Consider the following 21,168-nt stretch of genomic DNA (forward strand, 5'->3'; position numbering starts at 1 on the left):
TTCACTCTTCCAATATTCCATCCAAAAAAAAATCACTGATAAACCTTATTGCAGGTCAAGGAGTTCCATATATATGTTTATCTTCAGAAAATATTTCAAATATTTCAAATCAACATTCGTCGCCATCTTTCAAAAAGGAGTCCGAAATCAACTTTAATAAGTTCTGTTCTTGAGAAAATTCCAGCACCAACTCCGGCTCTGTCTGGGCAAATAGGTCAAATTTCTTCCAAAGTCAAAGAATGTAATTTTGTTCTGTACTTATAGATAATAAATTCATCCTTCCGATATTCCATCCAAAAAAAATCACTAATAAACTTTAATGTTATCTGGATTTTTAAAACTCACGGGCAACCAATGCCAATTACTGCAATTTATCTTCATAAAACATTTCAAATCAATATTCATCACCATCTTTCAGAGGGGTGTCCAAGGCCAGCTTATCTGAAAGTCCAATTAATGAGCTCCGTTCTTAAGAAAATTCCAGCCTTGACTCCGTGGTTCTGTCTGGGCAAGTAAGCCGGGTTTCTTCCAAAGTCAGAGAGTGTAGTTTTGTTCTGTATTTGAACTCTATTTTCCTTAATCTTTGTTGCCATTTTAAACATCTTTCAGAGGGGTGTCCAAGGCCAGCTTATCCGACAGTCCAATTAATGAGCTCCGTTCTTAAGAAAATTCCAGCCTTGACTCCGTGGTTCTGTCTGAGCAAGTAGGCCGAGTTTCTTCCAAAGTCGGAGAGTGTAGTTTTGTTCTGTATTTGAACTCTATTTTCCTTAATCTTTGTTGCCATTTTAAACTAAAAACAATTGATAAACAAAACAAAGACTTTTAACAGAAAAGAAATATTCTTAAAACGGGTATGCCTGGGGGAGACCGGGAATGCACGTCCGCTCCCTACGCCATCCTGCCACGCCCCCCCTTTCAGGTGCATTCTACGCTAAGAATGCGCCTGAAGAAGCAGAAGCGGCCCTTTAAATTGCCATTCAGGTGGCAGCGTTTAAAGCACAACGCTGGCCACCTGAAGGACACAGCTGCACAGGATGCGGCACTGAGCACATTCCGGCTCTTGCCCAGTGTCAGCAGCCTGACCCTTTAACATCCGCTTTCAGCCAGCTGCATTCAGGTGGCTGGGGGAGCCACTGAGCTGAGCTGATTATCCCTCTCGGTGGAGGGTTACGTAGCTCACCTCCTGCACATTCAGGTGGCCTCAAAACAGCCGCATATTGCCTAAACATGCAGCTTTATATGTGGGGCAATTGGCCACCTGAAAGTGCCTTGTATTGCATAGTCAGTTTATTATGTTTACAGTTCTTTACTTGTTTACATGTATACACTGTGTACATTTTTTTGTTGCACTACTAATTAGTGGTAATTCTGCTGCGGCCACAGGAAAAATAATTTCAGGGCTGTATGTGACGTCATGTATGTTCTCTGACAATAAATCTGAAATTTGAATGCCTTCTTAATTACTAAACCCAAGAAAGGATATACTTGCCTTAGACAAATATCACAAGGGTTCACTTCATTAAGTTCTATGAATTTGAGGATTTTGAGTAGAATGGCCATATACACTCTGGAATATAAGCAAAATATGAAAGGTTGTTGCTTTTTCTTGTGGCGTAAGTATCTAGGCGTGAGTCACTATCTTACCATGGGTGATCTGCCATTTCAAGAGAGGAGAAGAGTTATCTTCTCGAAGAAGGTTCAGAAATTTAATTCCTTTTAATTGAAAACCTGTTTCTACTTGGTTAATAATCTTGAATGAGGCTGATTGGTGAAGTTTGGGTTGCAAGGAAGTCAAATGTCATGAAGGGGAAATTAAAGTTTTTGGAGAACAAGAATGAACTTTTTGAATGGCAGAGGAGGCTTGTGCAGCCAATAGAACTACCCCACTATGGTTACCTATGGGCTTATCTCAGTCTACTTTCAAGCCATCGGAATTGGCAACTTTGGTGTTTTTTTGGATCTAGAAGAGAAGACCAAGTGGTATAAACACAGTGAGTGAGGTGGCTCAAGAGATTCACTTCTTGATTTAATGTGAAGCAACCTTTAATTTGCAAATGTCTTCTCTTTTAAATTTCCCAGAGACTCTTTATTCCTCTTTTCAGCCCTGATATTGATATCTACATGTTCAAGAAATGGAAAGATGTATATGATTCTGAATGACCTCTGTTGTGGCCTAGAAAATAATGATAATGTATGTGTCATCTCCAAGAAGAACCATTACCCTCTTCTTGTGGGAACTAATTGAAGAGTTTCTCACAATGTCCATATCAATTATTTTCAATTTAATATGTTAACTCTATGTGACTATCACCGCCTTTAAAATACATCAGTGGTTTTTAGGTTGCTCTTCAATAAGTTTACAGTTATGTTACACTTAATGAATTATTTCAGGTGAGGATATGTGTGTCTCTGGAAGCCATGATTGTGAGCAAATCTGTGTGACAACTGCAACAGGCTATGACTGCATATGTCGTCCAGGTTTTATCTTAAATGAGGACCTAAAGACGTGCTCAAGTAAGTAATTTATCTCTGAAGTTGATTGTCTGGTCATTATGGATTTGAGTTCTTTGATCTTATCTCACATTGTAGAAGGCCGTAGGAACCTGAAAACTGTCCTTGCCTTCATGATATGCAAGATAATCCATTGATTCTTTACATCAAATAGAGCCCTTGATTAAATTATATGTTCATTTTGTGATTGTTGTTTGAATCTCAGTAAGATTCTGCACCAAACATGAATTGATTAAATTGCCCAAACAATGAAAGTCCAAAATAAATAAAAGAATAGGAATGGCTGGAACTAATCAAGAAGTCAGGCAGCTTCCATGAAAAGGAAACAGTTAATGGTTCATGACCCCTCATCAGAAGTGGAGAAGTATGATAAATGTGTTTAAAGTTTTGGAGAGAGGCAAGATAAAGGGAACAAAGGTCTGTGATAGGGTTGAGGTCAATATTGGAGGTTGTAGCATGGAAGATGAGGCCAACATGTTTGAGATCTCTGGCAACTATAGTGGGGTGAAGCCCCAGTTAAAGTATAATGAAGGCATCTCCAAAGCACTAGTGTGCAAAGTTTTGTGAATAGGATCATTACAACCGAGGGAGAGAAATCACCATCATTGAGAACATCTACAGAGAACGCTGACATTGGAGAGCTGCAGCAATCATCAAGGATCCACACCACCCAGCACACAGTTTGTTCACCTACTAATATCAGGAAAGAGGTATGGGTGCCACAAGACTCGCACCACCAGGTTCAGGCGCATCTGCTACCCTTCCACCATCAGACTCCTCAACAACCAATCAGAGATTCATTCAAGGACTCTTATTTTTGTACTTAATTGATTTTTTTTCTCTGTATTACACTGTTAATTTGTTTACACTTCTTTATTTGTTTATACATATATGTATCTTTTTAAGGACAGATTTTGCATTACAAATTAGTGGTAATCCTGCCTTGCCTGCAAGAAAATAATCTCAGGGTTGTATGTGAAGTCATCTATGTACTTTGACAATACATCTGAACTTTGAATTATATGGAGTCTTCATTGGATGAAAGTTAGAAGAAGATGCAATTCAATTAACTATGCAAGTCTGATGGCTATTGATTGTTAGTCTGGTAGCATGGAGCTAAGTTAAGAAAGGGAATGGAAAAAACAAAATGGACCATGCAAAAGTGAGAGCAGGGTGGGAAAATTGAGCAAAGGCAATAATATTTTTGAATTCTGTATGAGTGCAGGAAGTATCACCACTACAGTCATCAAACTCCAGCAAAAATGTTGAAGGAAAAACCTAAGCAGTACTGGAAGAAGGACTATTCCAGAAACCACACAAAAAAAGACAGGCAGACTTAAGAGTCCACATAAGTTCCCATTGCAACGCCGGTGACTTGGAGAAAATGAGGAGCTGAAGGAAAAATTATTCAAAGCATTAATGAATTGAGCAAAATGACTGAGGGTGGTGGGGAAAGGGAACTGACTTGGCCTTGATTCAAGAAACAAAATGCCCTCAGACTATCTGTTTTGATTTTTATTTCTGATTCCTAGCATTTGTATCTTTTGATTTTACATGAACAGGTTGGGATCAGGATGAGAGGAAATGTCAAAGTGGTGGAGAGAATCAGAGGTAACACAGTTTTAAAATGGAAGGGACTATAGAAGAGGAAAAGGAATTGAGTCTAATGAAAAAGAGCAGGTTGAAATGATGTGCCTACCTAAAGAGCCCTGTGAGTGGATAGAAGTCCCATGTTAATTATTGAGGCCATTTTTGAAATAAGTAATTATTTTTACCTCCCTTAAGGAAGAGTTTGAACAAGAGTTCCCTGGATTGGAATCTATGAAGACCGCTTGATTAGAATTGGTCTAAATTCACATTAGCTTTGAAGAATCAGATGTGTCCTCATTACAAAGAATAATATATATTTTTATGAATATTTTATTAACTTTTTTAAAGCCAAAAATGCAATCAACAAGAAAAAATAATATTTCAAATGCAGAAAAGAGCTAGTGATGATTATAATCCCTTATCCCACCCACCCCCACTCTTCCAAAGAAAAGAGAGAATTAGTAAAGAAAGAAGAAATCCCAAGTAAAAAGAAAGTTTTTTAAAAAAAAGAAAGAGGAATTGTTGGGGATCCGTCATCTATCCCACAGGCTTCAAATTTCCATGACTTACCTTGATCTCGAGGGCACGTTTTCGCAGGGCTTGACGGTGAGGGAGACACGGCTAAAGATTTGCACCCATATTTTGTAAATATGGCTGCCAATTTAAAAAAAAAACTGCCATACTTATTTCTTAGTTTATAGGTAATCTTCTCAAGGGGAACATAACTATGCATTTCTGCATTCCAATGAGCTATACCTAGATGGGAATCAGACCTTGAAGTAACCACTATACATTTCCTGGCCACCGCCAATGCGATCTTGACAAATTCTGTTTGATATTTGGACAGCCTCATTTTTGATCTTACGCCCACAATATTCCCCAGTAAAAACAGTTCTGGATTCTGTGAAAATTCAATTCCTATAATTTGCTCTCGGAAGTTCTCTTGATCCACCCAGAAGGGCCTCACCTTGGGACATGACCAGATTAAATGTAAAAAGGTTCCTATTTCCTTGCCACATCTGAAACATTGATTTGAAATATCTGATTTTAATTTATTTAATTTTTGCGGTGTGAGATATAACTGTATCTAATATTTATTGTGTTTGTCATAAATCGCACCAGTTTTCTTCAACAATTCTTGTATTTACGTCTGATTCCCATCTCAGTTTAGGGGTTCCCGTTTGAAATAAGAGCTACATTGCTGAAGTAAATTTCTTTGTGTTTCCCTTTCAAATCAGAGTCTCCACATCACTGGACTTTAGTAGAATCATTGTTGGGCCCAATTTGTCCCTTGAATAAGATCTTAGCTGAAAATAAGATTGATTTATTAACAATAACATACTTGTTTTTTAATTGATCAAATGACACAAGTTGCCCCTGCTCATAACAGTCCTCAATATACGTGATCCCTTTCCAGGACCAGGTATCCAAAATAATTATTATCCATTGTTAAAGGTATGAACCTATTTTGAGTCAGGGGTGCTTTTTGGAGATAACACCCCCCCTCCCCACCTAGTCCGGATCTGATCATGTATTTTGTACCAAATATTAATTATATATTTTAACAAGGAGGATTCTTTCTCAACAAATTTTAATTTTGAGTCCTTTTATATATAAAATCCTCTTCTATTCTCACTCCCACTTGATGCAGTTCTATTTTCACCCATAAAGGCTTGTCTCATCCCTCAAATAGGGAGGTGACAAATTTCATCTGGGCTGCCCAATAATAAATTTTTAAAGTTTGAAAGTTGTAAACCTCCCAGCTCATATTTCCGTGTTAATTTTTCTATGGAGATTCCAGACATCTTACCTTTTAAAAAAAAAATTCTTATTTATTTACTTAGATACTGAAAGAACCTCTGAGCCAATGGTATTGACAGTGTCTGAAAAAGATTATGTACTCCTAGAAATATGTTAAATTTTTCATAATTGATTCATAATTGATTGTTATTGGTAGAGCCATCCACTATTCAAATCCTCTTCAACCTTTTTAAGCAAGAGGAGGTAACTTAATTTATATAAATTCTGTAACTTATTATCTATTCTAATCTCTAAAGATTTTATCCCATTTAGCGGCCACTTAAATTGAGTATATATTTCACATTGGCTCTATTCCCTACCTGTAAGTGGCATAATTTTGCTTTTATCCTAATTTTTTTAATAATTTGAAACTTTCCCATAATCCTCTAGTTTTAAGTACAACTTTTGTAATGAAGTTACTGGTTCTGTCAAATATATCAGTACATCATCTGCAAATAAATCCACCAGATTGACTTTGAATCCCTTAATGTCTGGATCTCGCTGAATTGCTTCTGCTAATGGTTCTCTAGCCATAAAAAAGAGAGCTGGAGAGAATGGATGGACAAAGAATAATATTTTGAGGGAGCTTGAAGATGGTTTTGTTTGGCTAAAGAGTTTAGAATTATCAATCATAGTCACCTGAAAGATGATGTGCCAATTTTGTCTGAAATTAGAATATTCTTCTTTGCACAGAGAATTGTGAATCTTCATTCCTCTACAATGTTGATGCTCATTTGATTAGGAACTGAATTTGATTGCTATATTTAGATTGCAGAAAAACAAATCAAGTTCAGTGGAGTTAAAGTGGAGTTTCCAGAACAGCCACACTCATATTGAGCTTTTCTACTGTAATGGAAGATTTAAACCGTGTTTTTTACTTTTGCAACCTTTGCTTCTGCAAGGCTGAGAACCTGCTTGTTTTTTAGAATCAGCAGACATAAGTTAAATTCCACTGAGGGGCCAGAGATGCAGTTATCTGAAGAAAGGACATCTGTGTACCAAGAACATTGAATCTTCTTGCTTGTTTTGGTCACAGACTTATTTTGGTCAGAGGCCTAGCCTTGATGCAAAATAAACCATTGTATTCAAAGTGAAAATTATGTTATTCGATAGAAGCCTAGCATGCTAGCTTGCTCACTTATCTTTCTTGCTGTGCTGGGAATAGGTGTTTGGGTAAGCAGTTTTTGGGTAATATAAGCCATGGACCCGCTGCTGAAGTTTGAGACTCTCCGAGAGGTGGCAACATCTCTCAGCAAGAAGAAGAACTTCTAGAGCCCAGTCGGGGGAGGTGGAGAAGCTGCTACCGGCGCCCCGACAACCATCTACAAGTGTGCGGTCGTTGCCTCGCTTCGGCAGTTGGGACCAGTCCAGGCGTTGATAAGTATAATGGGGAAGGGCTTGCATATTGTAGTTTGAAATCAGCTTTTGAATTTGTAATAAAAATTTGTATAAACTGAACTGCTCTCGGTGTGTGTGTCTATTTTCTTTCGGTAGCTCGAACACTGTGACCAATCTAAAACGAACAAAGTGAGAGGTACAAGTTTACCCAGGACAGCTACATTTTCCTTTGGGTTTATCTTGCTCCTTCATTCAGGTCATTAGAAAATGACATCTTTGGTGACTTTTGGATATGAAGATAATTGGAAAGATTGAAATTTTATTTTGAGTAAATTAATGCTATTTCTCTCTTATTGTAATTATAAGTTTAAAGAAGGTTCTGGCTCTGAGTATAGACTTTGCTGACTTTATTTTATTCAATTTGACTGCATCTCTCAGTATCCTCAGGCCTCCCTACTTAGGAATTATATCAAATTTATGTTTCCTATCTTTGTATATCAGACCTACATTTGAAATCCATAAGTTCAGGGAATGTAATGATTTACAGGATTCTTTGTGGCTTCTGACAAGGCCTGGTAAACAAGTCTGCTTTATATGTTTACTGCACTGTCCCTATACATATTAAAGGGACTAATTACAGATTTTCTCACATTATTCACATTAATTATGTTTTAACATAATCTTTCATGTGAAGGATACTAACGATATGCAAGAATTGCCTCCATTAAAATCCAGCAATGTCTTAAGTATTTTTCCTCAACAATATCATGGTTATATTACTTTAATTGTTTCAGGAGTAGATATGTGTGCCACTGGAAACCATCTCTGCGAGCAAATCTGTGTGACAACGGCGACTGGTTATGACTGCAAATGTCATGCAGGTTTTACATTAAATGAGGACCAAAAAACCTGCTCAAGTAAGTCATTTCTCACCGTGTTGTGAATGATTTGAGTCATTCAATAAGCACACAGTTTATCATAATTTGTCTTTTCTCTCAAGATACGCAAAATCACCAAGTCCCATTTCTCTTCTACAACTCAAGGGAAGGTTTTAATAATACACTATTGTTTAAGTATCTCTTTGGTTTGGCATCAAACACAAATTGACTGAATTACTCAAATGCACTTTAGGATTGTTGCTCATCAAGTTCAACAAACCCATTAAATGTATGTTTCCTATTTTAGTACGTTAGTTTTGAAATCAATATCCATAGGGTCAGTAATTTAATCACCTGCATGACCCTTAGTGGCTTCTGACCTAGCCAATAAATATTTAATGTACATGTGATCTTTAAGAAATACGATTATTAATTGAAGCTTTTTAAATTTTGTTCATATAAGATATTTTTGATGTCAGATGTTAATGTAAGAAAAATTAACCTTGCAATATATTCTTTGATTGAAATGCAGCAGTCACTTTTAGGTGTTTTTCTTCAACAATTTTATGAATTGTTTCAGGAACGGATATGTGTGCTGCTGGATACCATGATTGTGAGCAAATCTGTGTGACAACTGCAACAGGTTATGATTGCAAATGTTATCCAGGTTTTGTATTAAATGAGGACGAGAAAACCTGCTCAAGTAAGTCATTACTCACTGGAATAATAACACTGCTATGAAAGATTTGGACTGTTAATTTTTTCTCTCAAGATATGCAAAATAATCAAAATGTTCCATTTCCCTTCTGCTGGGGAAGATTTCTAATTTGACACTATTGTTTGAGTATCTCTCAGGTTTTGCACCATCCATAAGTTACTCAGACAGATAAAAAAACTTATTTTTTTGTGTCAAACTTGGAGTAATGAATCCAGTTTTAGATGGAATCCTTACAAATAAATTGTAATTCCCATATATCACTGAATGTAACGGTAATAGGAGTGAGATAAACAACTAGCAAAGTTAAAATTAGACCTTTAAATTAAAATATCATACACACGGCCTAAATGTATTTACAAATACTAATTATCACAATATTGTAGCTAGAGCACCAGGAAATTTGACTAAGCAGTGACTATAAAAACACCAGCAGCAGCAAAAACAACAGCGTGTGCTTGTAGCACATGCAGACGAAACCATGTGATTAGAAACGTCATTGGTTAATTGGTTAATAACGACAGCTCTGACTGGAGCACATTAGAAGATTCAAAAATTAAATTAGCATAGAGTTTTAGCCTTGTAGATATATTGATACATGTAAACTGGGCTTATGAAAAATGTTTTTGTTGTTATAATGAACTACAGGGATATTTTTATAAAATTAATACATTTCAGCTTAAACACTGCTCAAAAATTTTATAGATGGTCCTTTTGGTGTCACACCCTCTGATTGTGTCACCAGGTGTGGTACGTGCACCCTCCCCCTACACCCCCCCCCCCCCCATTTACCCCTAGTGACACCAGTTGATCTCAATGATAAATAAAACAAAGGTATATTGAAGGTGGGGTGGAGGTTGGAATACTTAAGGATTATTGTAAAGAGGTCATTTCCAATGGCTCAAGAGTCTAAAATAGTGGATCTTAGTCATATCATAGGTGATCTTTGATATAAATGTGAGCTTACATTGGATGCAAAGAACTGGGCAAATGAGGTGGTTGAACCTATTTCTCCTCATTTCTATCTGATCACAATAAAATAGGTTCCAGAAAGGAGTATAGATTGCTTTCCTTATTGTATTGCATGGAAGTTTTAATTTGCCAATTTTTAACCAGAATTTATTAGGCCTTTTTTTTCTCAGGGTCAGCATCAGGTAAACAAAGTGATCAAATTTGTATTTTCTATCTTGGTACATTAGATTTGAAATCACTATCCAGAGGTTCAGGAATGAAGCCACATACATTATTCTTAGTGGCTTCTGATGTGACAAGTAAACATTCTATTGTATATGACATCTCCAAGAGGGACCATTATTAAGCTCTTGTGGGGACTAATTGAAGCATTTGTCAAATTGGCCATTTAAGATATTTTCAATATAAGATGTTAATGTAAGTGAAATGCAATAGGAATTTTAAGTTGCTCTTCATCAATTTTATCATTGGTTTCAAAAAGAATTTTTAAAGATCGTGTTGGCAGTTGTCAGGAAATGTATAGCTGTTTCATAGAAATTGGATATGGATTTGGTATTAGATAGATGGCATGGTGAAATGCAAAGTTGTAGACCGTTGGAAAAGATTACATATAATTTAAAGAACAAATATGATATTTTTTGAAAAGTCGGTTTCCATGTATGCAAAAGATTGGTGTTTTAACTTATACCAATTGGTAGAATTTGGTGCGAACTTTGTCAATCCCCAGCCTCACCTTAACGTATCTCATTTTATTAGATATTGCATGTGAGTTTTTTTTATATGTATACTTAATTTTGATTAAGTGTTGAATATTACACAGTAGTGTTTTATTTTCTTACATACTTTCTAATTAAAAGATATAATGGGAGTTGTAAGTATTGGAATAATTAGGTCATAATTTATACATAAGGTAATATCCAGTATTGCTTTAAAACGAGTCTCTTTTTTTCTTTCTTTTTCTGTTCTTTCTTGTTTCTTTCTTTCTTTGGGTTTTCTTTTTATATGTTGGAGGGAGCAGGTGGGGTTGGGGGGGGGTGGGTGGGTGAGAAAATAATTTAAAAATCCTGTATTGATTTTGATGTATAGAATTTTTGGCTCTGTATGCAATTTTGTTACATGTGCCAATAAAAATAAAATCTGGAAAAGAAAAGCAATTTGATCATTATGCTCCATTCAATTTAGCTGTTTCAGGAGGGGATATGTGTGCTGTTGGAAACCATGACTGCGAGCAAATCTGTGTGACAACTGCGACTGGTTATGACTGCAAGTGTCATCCAGGTTTTGTATTAAATGAGGACCAAAAAACCTGCTCAGGTAAGTCATTTCTCTCCAGGGCCGCCTGCCTTGTCAAGTTATACATGGGTTATTCGAAAATTTGTCAAAAATTTAGCAGTTTGACATCTGCCTTTGCTGTCAAGATGAGCAAAATAAACTAATTGCTCTAATAGTCTTTGGCAACTTCTTGCACGATTTCTATTGTCACACTATTGTTTGGGTATCTCTTGGGTCTGCCATCAAACATGAGCTGATTGAATTACCAAATTAAGAAGAAAAATTCCATGTTATTTATTGTGATCACACTTGGACTACTGTGTGCAATTTTATTTACCTTATCCAAGGGAAGGTTATATTCTATCTTGGAGAGTAGGATTATTTTCATTCAAATAAGATCTGCCATGACAGACTAGATCTACAAAGGCAACATGAGTGAAATATGCTGAAGCTTTCTTGAATCTGTAAGGATAAAAATAAAATGCAATCACAAGAGTGGCATTGATGGGATGCAGCTATTGATGGAGGGGATGGGGTGTTTGCAGTTGATTGCTGAGCTATTCCTTTAACATCAATTTATAATAATGTCTAAAAGTTGCATAGTAAGTGATGTGCCATTTATATCCGAAACTAGGAGAATCTTTTTCACTAAGAGCATAGTGAATCTTTATGTCTCCTCAGAAGAAGACTTTTAATGTTCAGCTATTGTTCACCGGGACTGCACCAGGTGACACCATCAGAGGGGTGACATCAAAATGAACGGTCTCTAAAAATATTTTGTGCATGTTTCAGCAGAAATTTATTATTTTATTAAAAATATCACTGTAGTTAGCTATAATAAAAAAAACATTTACCTACGAGTCTAAAACTGTATACTAATTTACTTTTTGAACCTTCCATAAAGCCTTCCAGTCAGAGCCCACACCCCCTTCCCCGCTCAGTGCCACCACTGCCATCCTGAACATACAAGGAACACACACCTGTTTTTGCTACACTCAGTACACTCGTGCACTCAATTCGTGGTGTGGAGGGGGGGGGGGGGGGTGACACCATGAGTTACCACACTGGGTGACGCCAACTCTAGTGATGCCATGTGATTCATGATTGAGATTGAATGATAGATTTTGTGTTCAAGGAAATCATGTTATGAAGGGAAAGTGGAGTTTAGTAGTACAACCACACTTCTATGAGGGCAAAGGAGACCTGAAGGGCTTTGTTCTACCCTTGTTACTGTTCCCTATAGTTTTATCTCAGCCTTCCATTTAGGCCTTTAGAAATGACATCTTTGATGGGGTTTTCGATCTTATGTTAATGGTAAATCAAATGTTTAAGTTTGATATTTAAAAATAAGCAGTAAATACAGTGGATTAAATGCTATTCCTAATTTCTAATTTATTATAATAATAGGATAATACAAGGAAATGGCATAGAATATTTACATAGAACATTTACATTGCTGTCTTTATTTTAAGCAACTTTTAATTTCCTAATGTGTGCTCAATTTTAAAAACTATTTTGATCTTCCCAATTATCTCCAGACCCAAGTAGCCTGAATGAAAGACTGAGATAAGACCATAGTGTCAAACGTACAGTCCCTAAAGTCTCCTCTGCCATTCAAAAGGAATGTGGTTATTCTACCAGAGTTCTGAGGCTTTTCTACTAAGGAATTAAACAAGATATCAACAAAATCCCCAGTTCCATGGTGAATCAGTCCTGAAATTGATATCTACATGTTTCTTGATATCTGTGAATGTACATGATTCTTTATAGCCTCTGACATGGCCTGGTAAAACAATTCTTAAGAAGTCTAATCCAAGATGTTCCCACATTATCCACATAAAAGATGCTTAACATAATCTTTTATATGGAGGATGTTAACTGTCTGCATATATTGGCAAATGAGCTTGGCAATGATTTTTAGGTAATTTTTTCTTCAATAATTTAATGATGATATTTTAATGAATTATTTCAGGTGAGGATATGTGTGCCACTGAAAACCATGATTGTGAGCAGATCTGTGTAACAACTGCAACAGGCTTTTATTGCAAGTGCCGTCCAGGTTTTATATTAAATGAGGACCAAAGGACCTGCTCAAGTAAGTCATTTATCACCAGGGCTAATAACAGTAAATGATGAACTTTGGTTGTTTTGCAAAATCACAGTATGTTTACAATGTAGAGCTCAAAAAATTATCTTTGTCCTTGCGATGCACAAAATAGCCCAAAATTTTAAATTTTAGTCATACAGCACAGTAACAAGCCCTTTTGGCCCACAAGCACATGCAACCCAATTACACCCAATTAACCTGCAACCTCTGGTACGTATCGAATGTTGGGAGGAAACCGGAGCCGCCGGGGAAAACCCATGCAGACATGGGGGGAATGGAACAACTCCTTATAGACAGTGTGAGATTCAAACTCTGGTCCTCATGCTGTTGCTGTAACAGGGTTGCCTTAACCATGCTGTCCTTGCATTCATTCTTTTGTCTGTTGCCTTTTGCAAGGATAAATTTATCTTTTCTAATGTACTGCATGTAAGTGTAGTGCGAGTAACTTGCTGTCAGATTTTACACTAAACTAAAGATGAATGAATTACACAAATACAAAACTATTTAAATGTTAAAAAAAATCAAGAAACATAACACTTGTAATGGAATATATATTTGAGAGATAACTGGTAAAATTAGAGTAGGTTACATACATACACACATTTTAAAACAAATCATATTTGAAATACTGAAAAATTCATATTCAATGGTCTTTACAGAAACTATGGAGAATGCTATGCACATTTCACAAGTAGGTGCTAATTGAAATGACGTCATGAAATGAATAGACCATTGTTTTGGACTGGAGACACTCTGGATGTTTGAAAATATCTTTAGTGCTCACAGAAAGGTCACTCTTGGGTTTTGTTTACTTAAAGCAACAGATGGGAGCAGAAGGTGACAAGTGGTTGCTGCAACACTGTTTCCCATTGCAGAGACTTACAGGTAGTCCCCGACTTATGACCTTTGTGACTTACGACCATCTGCACATATGACCACATTTTTAAAAATATATAAAATTTACGCCGCTTATGTTGTATTTCACAAACTATAACAGGGATACAGGGCATGTAAGAGCCAAAATATGCATACTTACCTTGTTAGTCAGCATCCTGTGGTCCCGGGGCTGGGCGCGGCCATAATGATTTCTGTGCTAATGCCCGAGTCTTCTGTAGGCACATGTGTGAGGGTTATGGATGCAAATTCAATATCGTCATTGCACTTAACTCTCGCACATGTGCCAACCAACCTCCAAAACCCACTGAAGGTTCACACATGCGCCAACCTGCTCACAGGAATCAAGATGGCCAAGCCCAGCCCTGGGACTCTGGAATGCTGAATAACAAGATAAGTATGGACCAGAATGTGGAATGGTTAGCCAAGGTTGATCATCAAATTCAAGAAGCCTTAAGTTGTTATCATTAAATGTACAATGAAAAAAAAAATTAATTAAAAAGTTTGCTTTAAGACTTTGGTACTCCACGGGCACAATTCCAACTTGTGTCCATTCCAAGATACGACCGATCCTGCAGTCCCAATTATGGTTGTAAGTTGGGGACTACCTATATATGATAGATCATAATCATATGATCAGTGGGTATGGACTGCCATTTCCAACCACAGTGGTGAGTCTCTATTTCACCAGGCAGGCTGTGAATCTTGATTTATTGCCTAATAGAAAACTGCTGGTGCTCATTTGATATGTATGTGACAATGATAAATCCAGTTTTGCAGAATCTTTTAACTGGAAGGTGATCTTAATGAATAGCAGAACATACTTGAGGGGGAATATAGCTGATGTTGTTGCTGTTCCAAATATTTTTATCCCAGTCTTCCATTCAGATCACTAAAATGGTATTTTTGTGTTTATATTTATCCGAATCTCAAGAAAAAAATCAAATAGTTTCAATGTGTCCTTGTGTGGAAGAAAAATCTGTTTTAATTTCTATCTCATGCAGTTGATATTATTTGAGATTCCAGGACTGAGCATAAATTTATTGTTTCCTTTTATTTTATTGAGCTATTTTTTGATTAATTTATTTATAAATTTTAAACCACAATATAATTACATTACACTCATAACATTTTTTTAAAAAATATTACATGTGGTAACATACTCCCATCCCCTCAACCCCCCCCACCCCTAAAAAAGGAAAAAGAAAAGAAAAAAAATGGAGAATGCCAAGAAATAAAACATTCATACATAAAAATCTATTGGAGGTTAACAATAAGTGAGGTCTTCAGAGAGTCGATCATATATGCAAACCAAAATTGTGTCAATGTGGGTTCCATATTTTCCAAAAATATGAAATTGACCTCACCTGTATACGATTACAAAGTTTTACATGCCAACTTCCCATACCTAAATCTATTTCTGACTTCCATGACATTGCTATACATTGCACAGCAACTGCTAAAGTAATTAGCACAAATTCAATTTGATAAATATTTAAATTTAATTTTGGTCTGATATCTTTAATATCAGTAAAAATAACATTGGGTCCTGTGGGAATTTGACCCCAGTAATTCATCCCAAAAAATTACGTACTCCTAATCAAAATTATCTAATTTTAGGACATTGCCAAATTGAATGAAAAACAGTTCCAATCTCAGATCTACATCTAAAACATAAATCTGATATAGCAGGATTTAATTTTTGCAGAGTAAAATATAACTGATGTAAAAAGTTATATTGAACTAACCTATATCTTACATTTATAAATGTAGTCATATTATTCTTACACAAATCCATCCAATCCTTTTCACTTATTCGAGTATTTAAACCTAATTCCCATCATAATCTTGATTTATGCAGCCCAATTTTGGTGGCCTTAGTTTGAAGTAAATTATACATTACAGAAATAAAATTTTTTGCAGTAATTTTAGAAATCAGCAATTCTAATTCACTTTGATTAGGTAACTTCAAAATAGAACCTATTTTGCCAGATAAAAAAGATTTAACTTGGTAATAACAAGATAAAGTATTACTCGGTATATTAAATTTTTTTTCCCTCATTCGTTCAAATGTTATAAATCTTCCATCCTCAAAATAATCTTCAATCCTCGTAATACCCTTCCATCTCCAAATCCTCAAGAATTGGTTATTCATTGAAAAATGAATAAGCCTATTTTGACAAAAAGGTGTTTTCCTAGATATTAAAAGTTTCATACTAATTAATTATCAATATTATTCCACAACTCAATCAAATGTTTCAAAATAAATGATTCTCTACTTCCAAATAACAGCTTAGAATTCCATTTATAAATAAAATCTTGGAGAATCATATCCCCTATTGCATCAAATTCAACAGAAGCCAAAGCTGGAATACTATCTAAGTTATTTATAAGTCTCTATTGAGATGTTTTATAATAATTCTTAAAAATTACCTAACTACCATATTTAAATCCTTAAAATGTTTTAATGGATTTGGAATGGGAATTGATTGAAAATGATATTGAATTCTATGAAAAAAGTTAATTTTAACACAGTTCACTCTACCAATTAAAGCAATAGGTTAATTATTCCATTTTTAAAAATCAGAAACAATTCTATTAAGCAAAAGTAAATAATTCAATTTATAAAATTTTTAAAATCATTACCAATTCTAATACCTACATATTTGATACCTATATCCGGCAACATGAATTTTGTAACTATTTTTCAATCTGTATAATCACCAAAGCTATGGGCATAATCTCACTTTTTTTTCCCATTAACCAGAAACTTCCATTTTATGGAACTTTTAATTTGCTAATGAAAGTTCTATTCTATTTGGCACACCACCAAAAACTAACAAAGTCATGAAATCCATGTTTTTTGGATTACTGCATCTGTTATGATATTGAAATTGGAAGAGGAACCACGTGTTGGATTCTAAATGGTCGCTAATGTGGTATAAAGCACAATTCTAATGCTAGAATGTACTTTCACTACCAATCCTCTAATCCTGCTTTGCCAATCAGTGAGATTATGCATGACCTTTTGATGTAAATCAACTTCAAAATATATCAAACATACTAACTGAAACTTTTCCCACAATAGCAATTCAATTATTTTTAATAAAACCTATTGTGTGGGGAATGTTAATATATTGGCCAAAAATATTCAACTATCCTTCCTGCTGAATTGCAAGAAAAATACAAAGTAACCTTGAATGAATTGTCAGGGGTGAACTTCCCTCTAGACCAGGAAATGTTTCTTCTTGGGAATTTAGCAGTTATAGAAGTTAACTTCTCCAGAAGTAAATCTAAATTTATTAAAATTGTGTTATCAAAAGCCAGAAAATGTATAGCGGTAACATGGAAATCTGATTCCCTACTTCACACTGATCATTGGAACATGGCAGTGCAAAGTTCTATTCCCCTTGAGAAGATTGCTCATAGTCTTCGGAATCGGTATAGTATGTTTGTCAAAGTTTGGTGACCTTATTTAGATTACTTAAATGCCCATATTGTATAATTTATTTTGATATTTATCCATTAGTATACTCCTTATTAGAAATTGAATACTTTTAAAATTATGTGACTCTGAGATGTCGAGCCTTACTCCTGTTGCTTTATCTTTTCTATTTTCTTTCTTTTTATCTCCCTCTATTCCCTGCTGTCTGTCCACTTTTCTTTTGAATCTGGGGAGGGGGTGCTGGGAGAAGAGGGAGTCTCCTTTTTATTTTATTTCAGACCTTATGACTGTTTTTCTAAGATTTTATATTCAATGTATTATTATTATTATTATTATTATTATATTAATTGAGTCCTATTCTGTATTTTCTTAAAACAAATAAAATATTCAAAAAAAAAACCTTGATCAGGTACTCCAAGATGAATCTGGAGAATCCTACCCAACCCTTGATAGCAAGAACAGATACAGTAATAAGGCCTTAAGTAAACAGCATCTTGGAAGTAGTGGTGAGAAATGGGGCAAGAGTGGGAGATCAGAACAAACTCCTCCCAAAAAAATCTGGGAAGAACATTTTGGCAGATGACTATTCTACATTCATCTTATTAGCTAGTTTATACAAACTCAAATGCTTCTGAATGTTTTTCTCATACAAAACGCTATTTAAAACTGTTCAAATTGTTAACAGGTTCATCCCTCTCCAAGAAAATTTAAAAAACCTTTAACTTAATTAAGCTATTGAAAATTATTCAAACATACCAATTTTTCAGTCCCTGGAAAGTTGTGACTAAGTAATAATTCCACGTACAACTGACACCAACTTGGAATTTCCATCTTCACACAGAAATCGTAAGTTTGCTGTCGATTCTGTGGGTAAATACGAATCACTGTAGCAGATGACAATTGATTTTTCTCTGAAGTCTGGACCTTTATAATTGTTATCTCCATTAAAATGCTGGAATATTTCTGACATATTTAAGGATAAGATTGATTCAGTTAAGTTCAATGTTACAGGGGCGAACATGTGTGCCAATGGAAACCATGATTGTGAGCAAATATGTGTGAGCACTCCCACAGACTATTACTGCCAGTGCCATTCTGGTTTTATGCTAAATGAGGATCAAAAAACATGTGCAAGTAAGTCATTTGACATTTGCAATACTTCATACTGATTTTTTTTTAAAACCAGCAATAGAAATGGATATTATAGTTGTGAAAAATCCTCAGTATTTACTGAAAAGATAGCTTCTTATCAAATGAGGATCGGATACTTTATAGTCATTATTTAAATAATGAAAATATTATTAAATAAATGTAAATTTGAAATTCATTTCAGTGCAGATAGACCAATAATTTATAGCTGCCACATGTATTGTTTTTCAGATTAGTGATTTTAATAAAAAAGTCAATTGCAAAAATGTTTTCTCAACTAATGCCATTTCTCATTTTAATGCATAAAGTGAATGCTAATGTGATATTGTATGGTACAGTATCTGAAACAGCTGATAGTTTTTGTTATGTTTTCTACTCGTGTTGTTACATGTGATTAAAGTACTTCCAAAGACAAAATTTGTTCTGATGTTAATAATTTTGCAAGTAATAAAACATGTTCAGTTGCATTTTATGGAAGCATCTAAATTCTTAATCACTTCACATGTTGAAATCTTAATTATGCTTAAACTCATAAATTCAAATTGTACTTTGCAGAAGAAGCTCAGAGAAAAGTCACTGTGAAAGATCCATGTGAGTGTGACGCTCTTCTTGATTTCCAGAGAAATGTTCAATCTATTTTTCAAACACTGACAAACAAACATATCCTTTTAATGTTTCATTTCTTATCACCCTTTAGTTTATTTGTTGTTGATTATTTGACAGTTTGCAGTAATTTTGTAAATCTATTCAATGCTGAAAATAGTTTTTGAGATGATGGTACTAAACAATGTTAGTAGATAATAAATGTAACAGATCATTGATTCTTCAGAAATTAGTTATTCCTAAAATTTGGTTCCCTAAATGGATGAGACGAACTGATAGTCATTCCCATGAGTATATCTTGATAGTGAAAGAATACCCAATTGATTCACATCTTTCTAATGAATTGCATTGTTTTAAGGGATGAAGTTAAAACTTAAGGACAGCTCATATCTTGTGTCATTCCACTTTGCACTTGTAAGGAGAGTTTAAAAAATAATTAAAATCAGAAGATGTGAAAGAAAACAAATATGCCATCTTCTGAGTGTTTTGTACGTATTGTAAGGTAAAACATCATGAGATGGGAATGTGTAAGGAGTTACCCTGTACAGGGCTGTAACAAGAAGGGGAGGTGTCCTTGTACTCCTGTTAGGTAAAACATCATGAGATGGGAATGTGCAGGGCTGTAACAAGATGTGAATGCATCCTTGTACTTACAAGATAAGAGAGACATTGATGGATTGAGAGGCAGGAAGCTAGCAGGGAAAGGATAGCAACAGTTTTAGTCATTGGACAAGTAATGATATGATGATGTTCTAAGCATGTATCCAAGGGTATAAAAAAATCACCATTTTGCTGATAACGGCAGAATGCATTCTCCGACTAACATGGTTAGTTGCAAGTGTTACAATCCGGTAATAAAGAACAAAGAGCCCTGATTTCGACTCAGCCTGGTGTTTGTCTCACTCATTCATGAACAAAGCAGACCTAACAGTATGCAATGAAATATTATGCTGAATCATATGTTTTACACAAGAAGTGGAGTTATTTTATAATCCAATGTAATTATCCTTAACTAGTTTATACTAGATCAAATAACAAAAAGGATGGAAACATTTGAAAATGAGCTGGGTCGATACTGAACATTGCATGTGCACTCTGTTTAAAGAGTGTATGCTATCTTCTCATAGCTGTTTAACTAACTATCCATTCTAGTAAATCCAAGCTCAAGTAAATTTTAAGAGATTTAATAAGCCATAGAAATTTAATGTATGCCAAGAAATTAATAGCAACTAGTGTATTTCCCAAATCTTTTTAACGGGTGTTACTACACACTGCATTGACTAAGTTAATGAAGGTGCTGATTTTACTACTGTGATACATTACTTAAGTGCTATATATTAGTGTTAGTCCTCACTGTATACAAGTAATAAATAAGTTTGTAGTTAATGACATGAATTAAGAGTAAACAAATGCTCACTATAGTATGTACACAAATAGCTACATTGTTTGGTTTGTTATAAACACGGTATTCCAACTAACAGTATTTTTGATCACTGATATAATGTGATGCTATTGAAAATAATAGCATAATGAAATGTTAAACATCTTGAAAATTTTAATTTTCAAGATCAATTCCATATACCTAACAGTAAAGGAGATAAACAAATTGTATGCTGTGTTTTATTCGCTAATGTAATTTAAAGCAAAATTATTCTTTATATTTCATCAAATGGAAGGTGTCCAATCGTAATGTAGGGTATGATCCCCTATCCTGCTCTTGCCTCCACACACCCCCACACACATTTTCCTTTCCCTCTCATGTATTAGAAAGAGTTCACCGTTCAGTAGTCGGTGTCACAACAAGCAACACGTGTGAGCTCTGAATAAAAGATCTGAATGGAAAAAAAACCACAAGTACAGGCAATTTAGGATGCAAAATGAAATAGCTCAATTT

General features: G+C 35.0%; 1 protein-coding gene across 1 annotated transcript in view; it reads left to right on the forward strand.

The window, feature by feature from the left end:
- LOC138736639 (matrilin-3-like) overlaps nt 1-20,880 on the forward strand; it is a 52,514-nt gene extending 31,634 nt beyond the window's left edge. Inside the window, exons 7-14 of the mRNA XM_069886460.1 lie at nt 2,392-2,514; nt 8,034-8,156; nt 8,698-8,820; nt 10,987-11,118; nt 13,049-13,171; nt 18,534-18,656; nt 19,227-19,329; nt 20,296-20,880. Coding sequence (XP_069742561.1) covers nt 2,392-2,514; nt 8,034-8,156; nt 8,698-8,820; nt 10,987-11,118; nt 13,049-13,171; nt 18,534-18,656; nt 19,227-19,329; nt 20,296-20,353 — 908 coding nt within the window. The 3' untranslated portion in view covers nt 20,354-20,880. The remainder of the gene's footprint in view (nt 1-2,391; nt 2,515-8,033; nt 8,157-8,697; nt 8,821-10,986; nt 11,119-13,048; nt 13,172-18,533; nt 18,657-19,226; nt 19,330-20,295) is intronic.
- Nucleotides 20,881-21,168: the final 288 nt, after the last annotated feature.

This window comes from Narcine bancroftii, chromosome 6, assembly GCF_036971445.1.
Source record: "Narcine bancroftii isolate sNarBan1 chromosome 6, sNarBan1.hap1, whole genome shotgun sequence".
In the NCBI taxonomy this organism is placed as follows: domain Eukaryota; kingdom Metazoa; phylum Chordata; class Chondrichthyes; order Torpediniformes; family Narcinidae; genus Narcine; species Narcine bancroftii.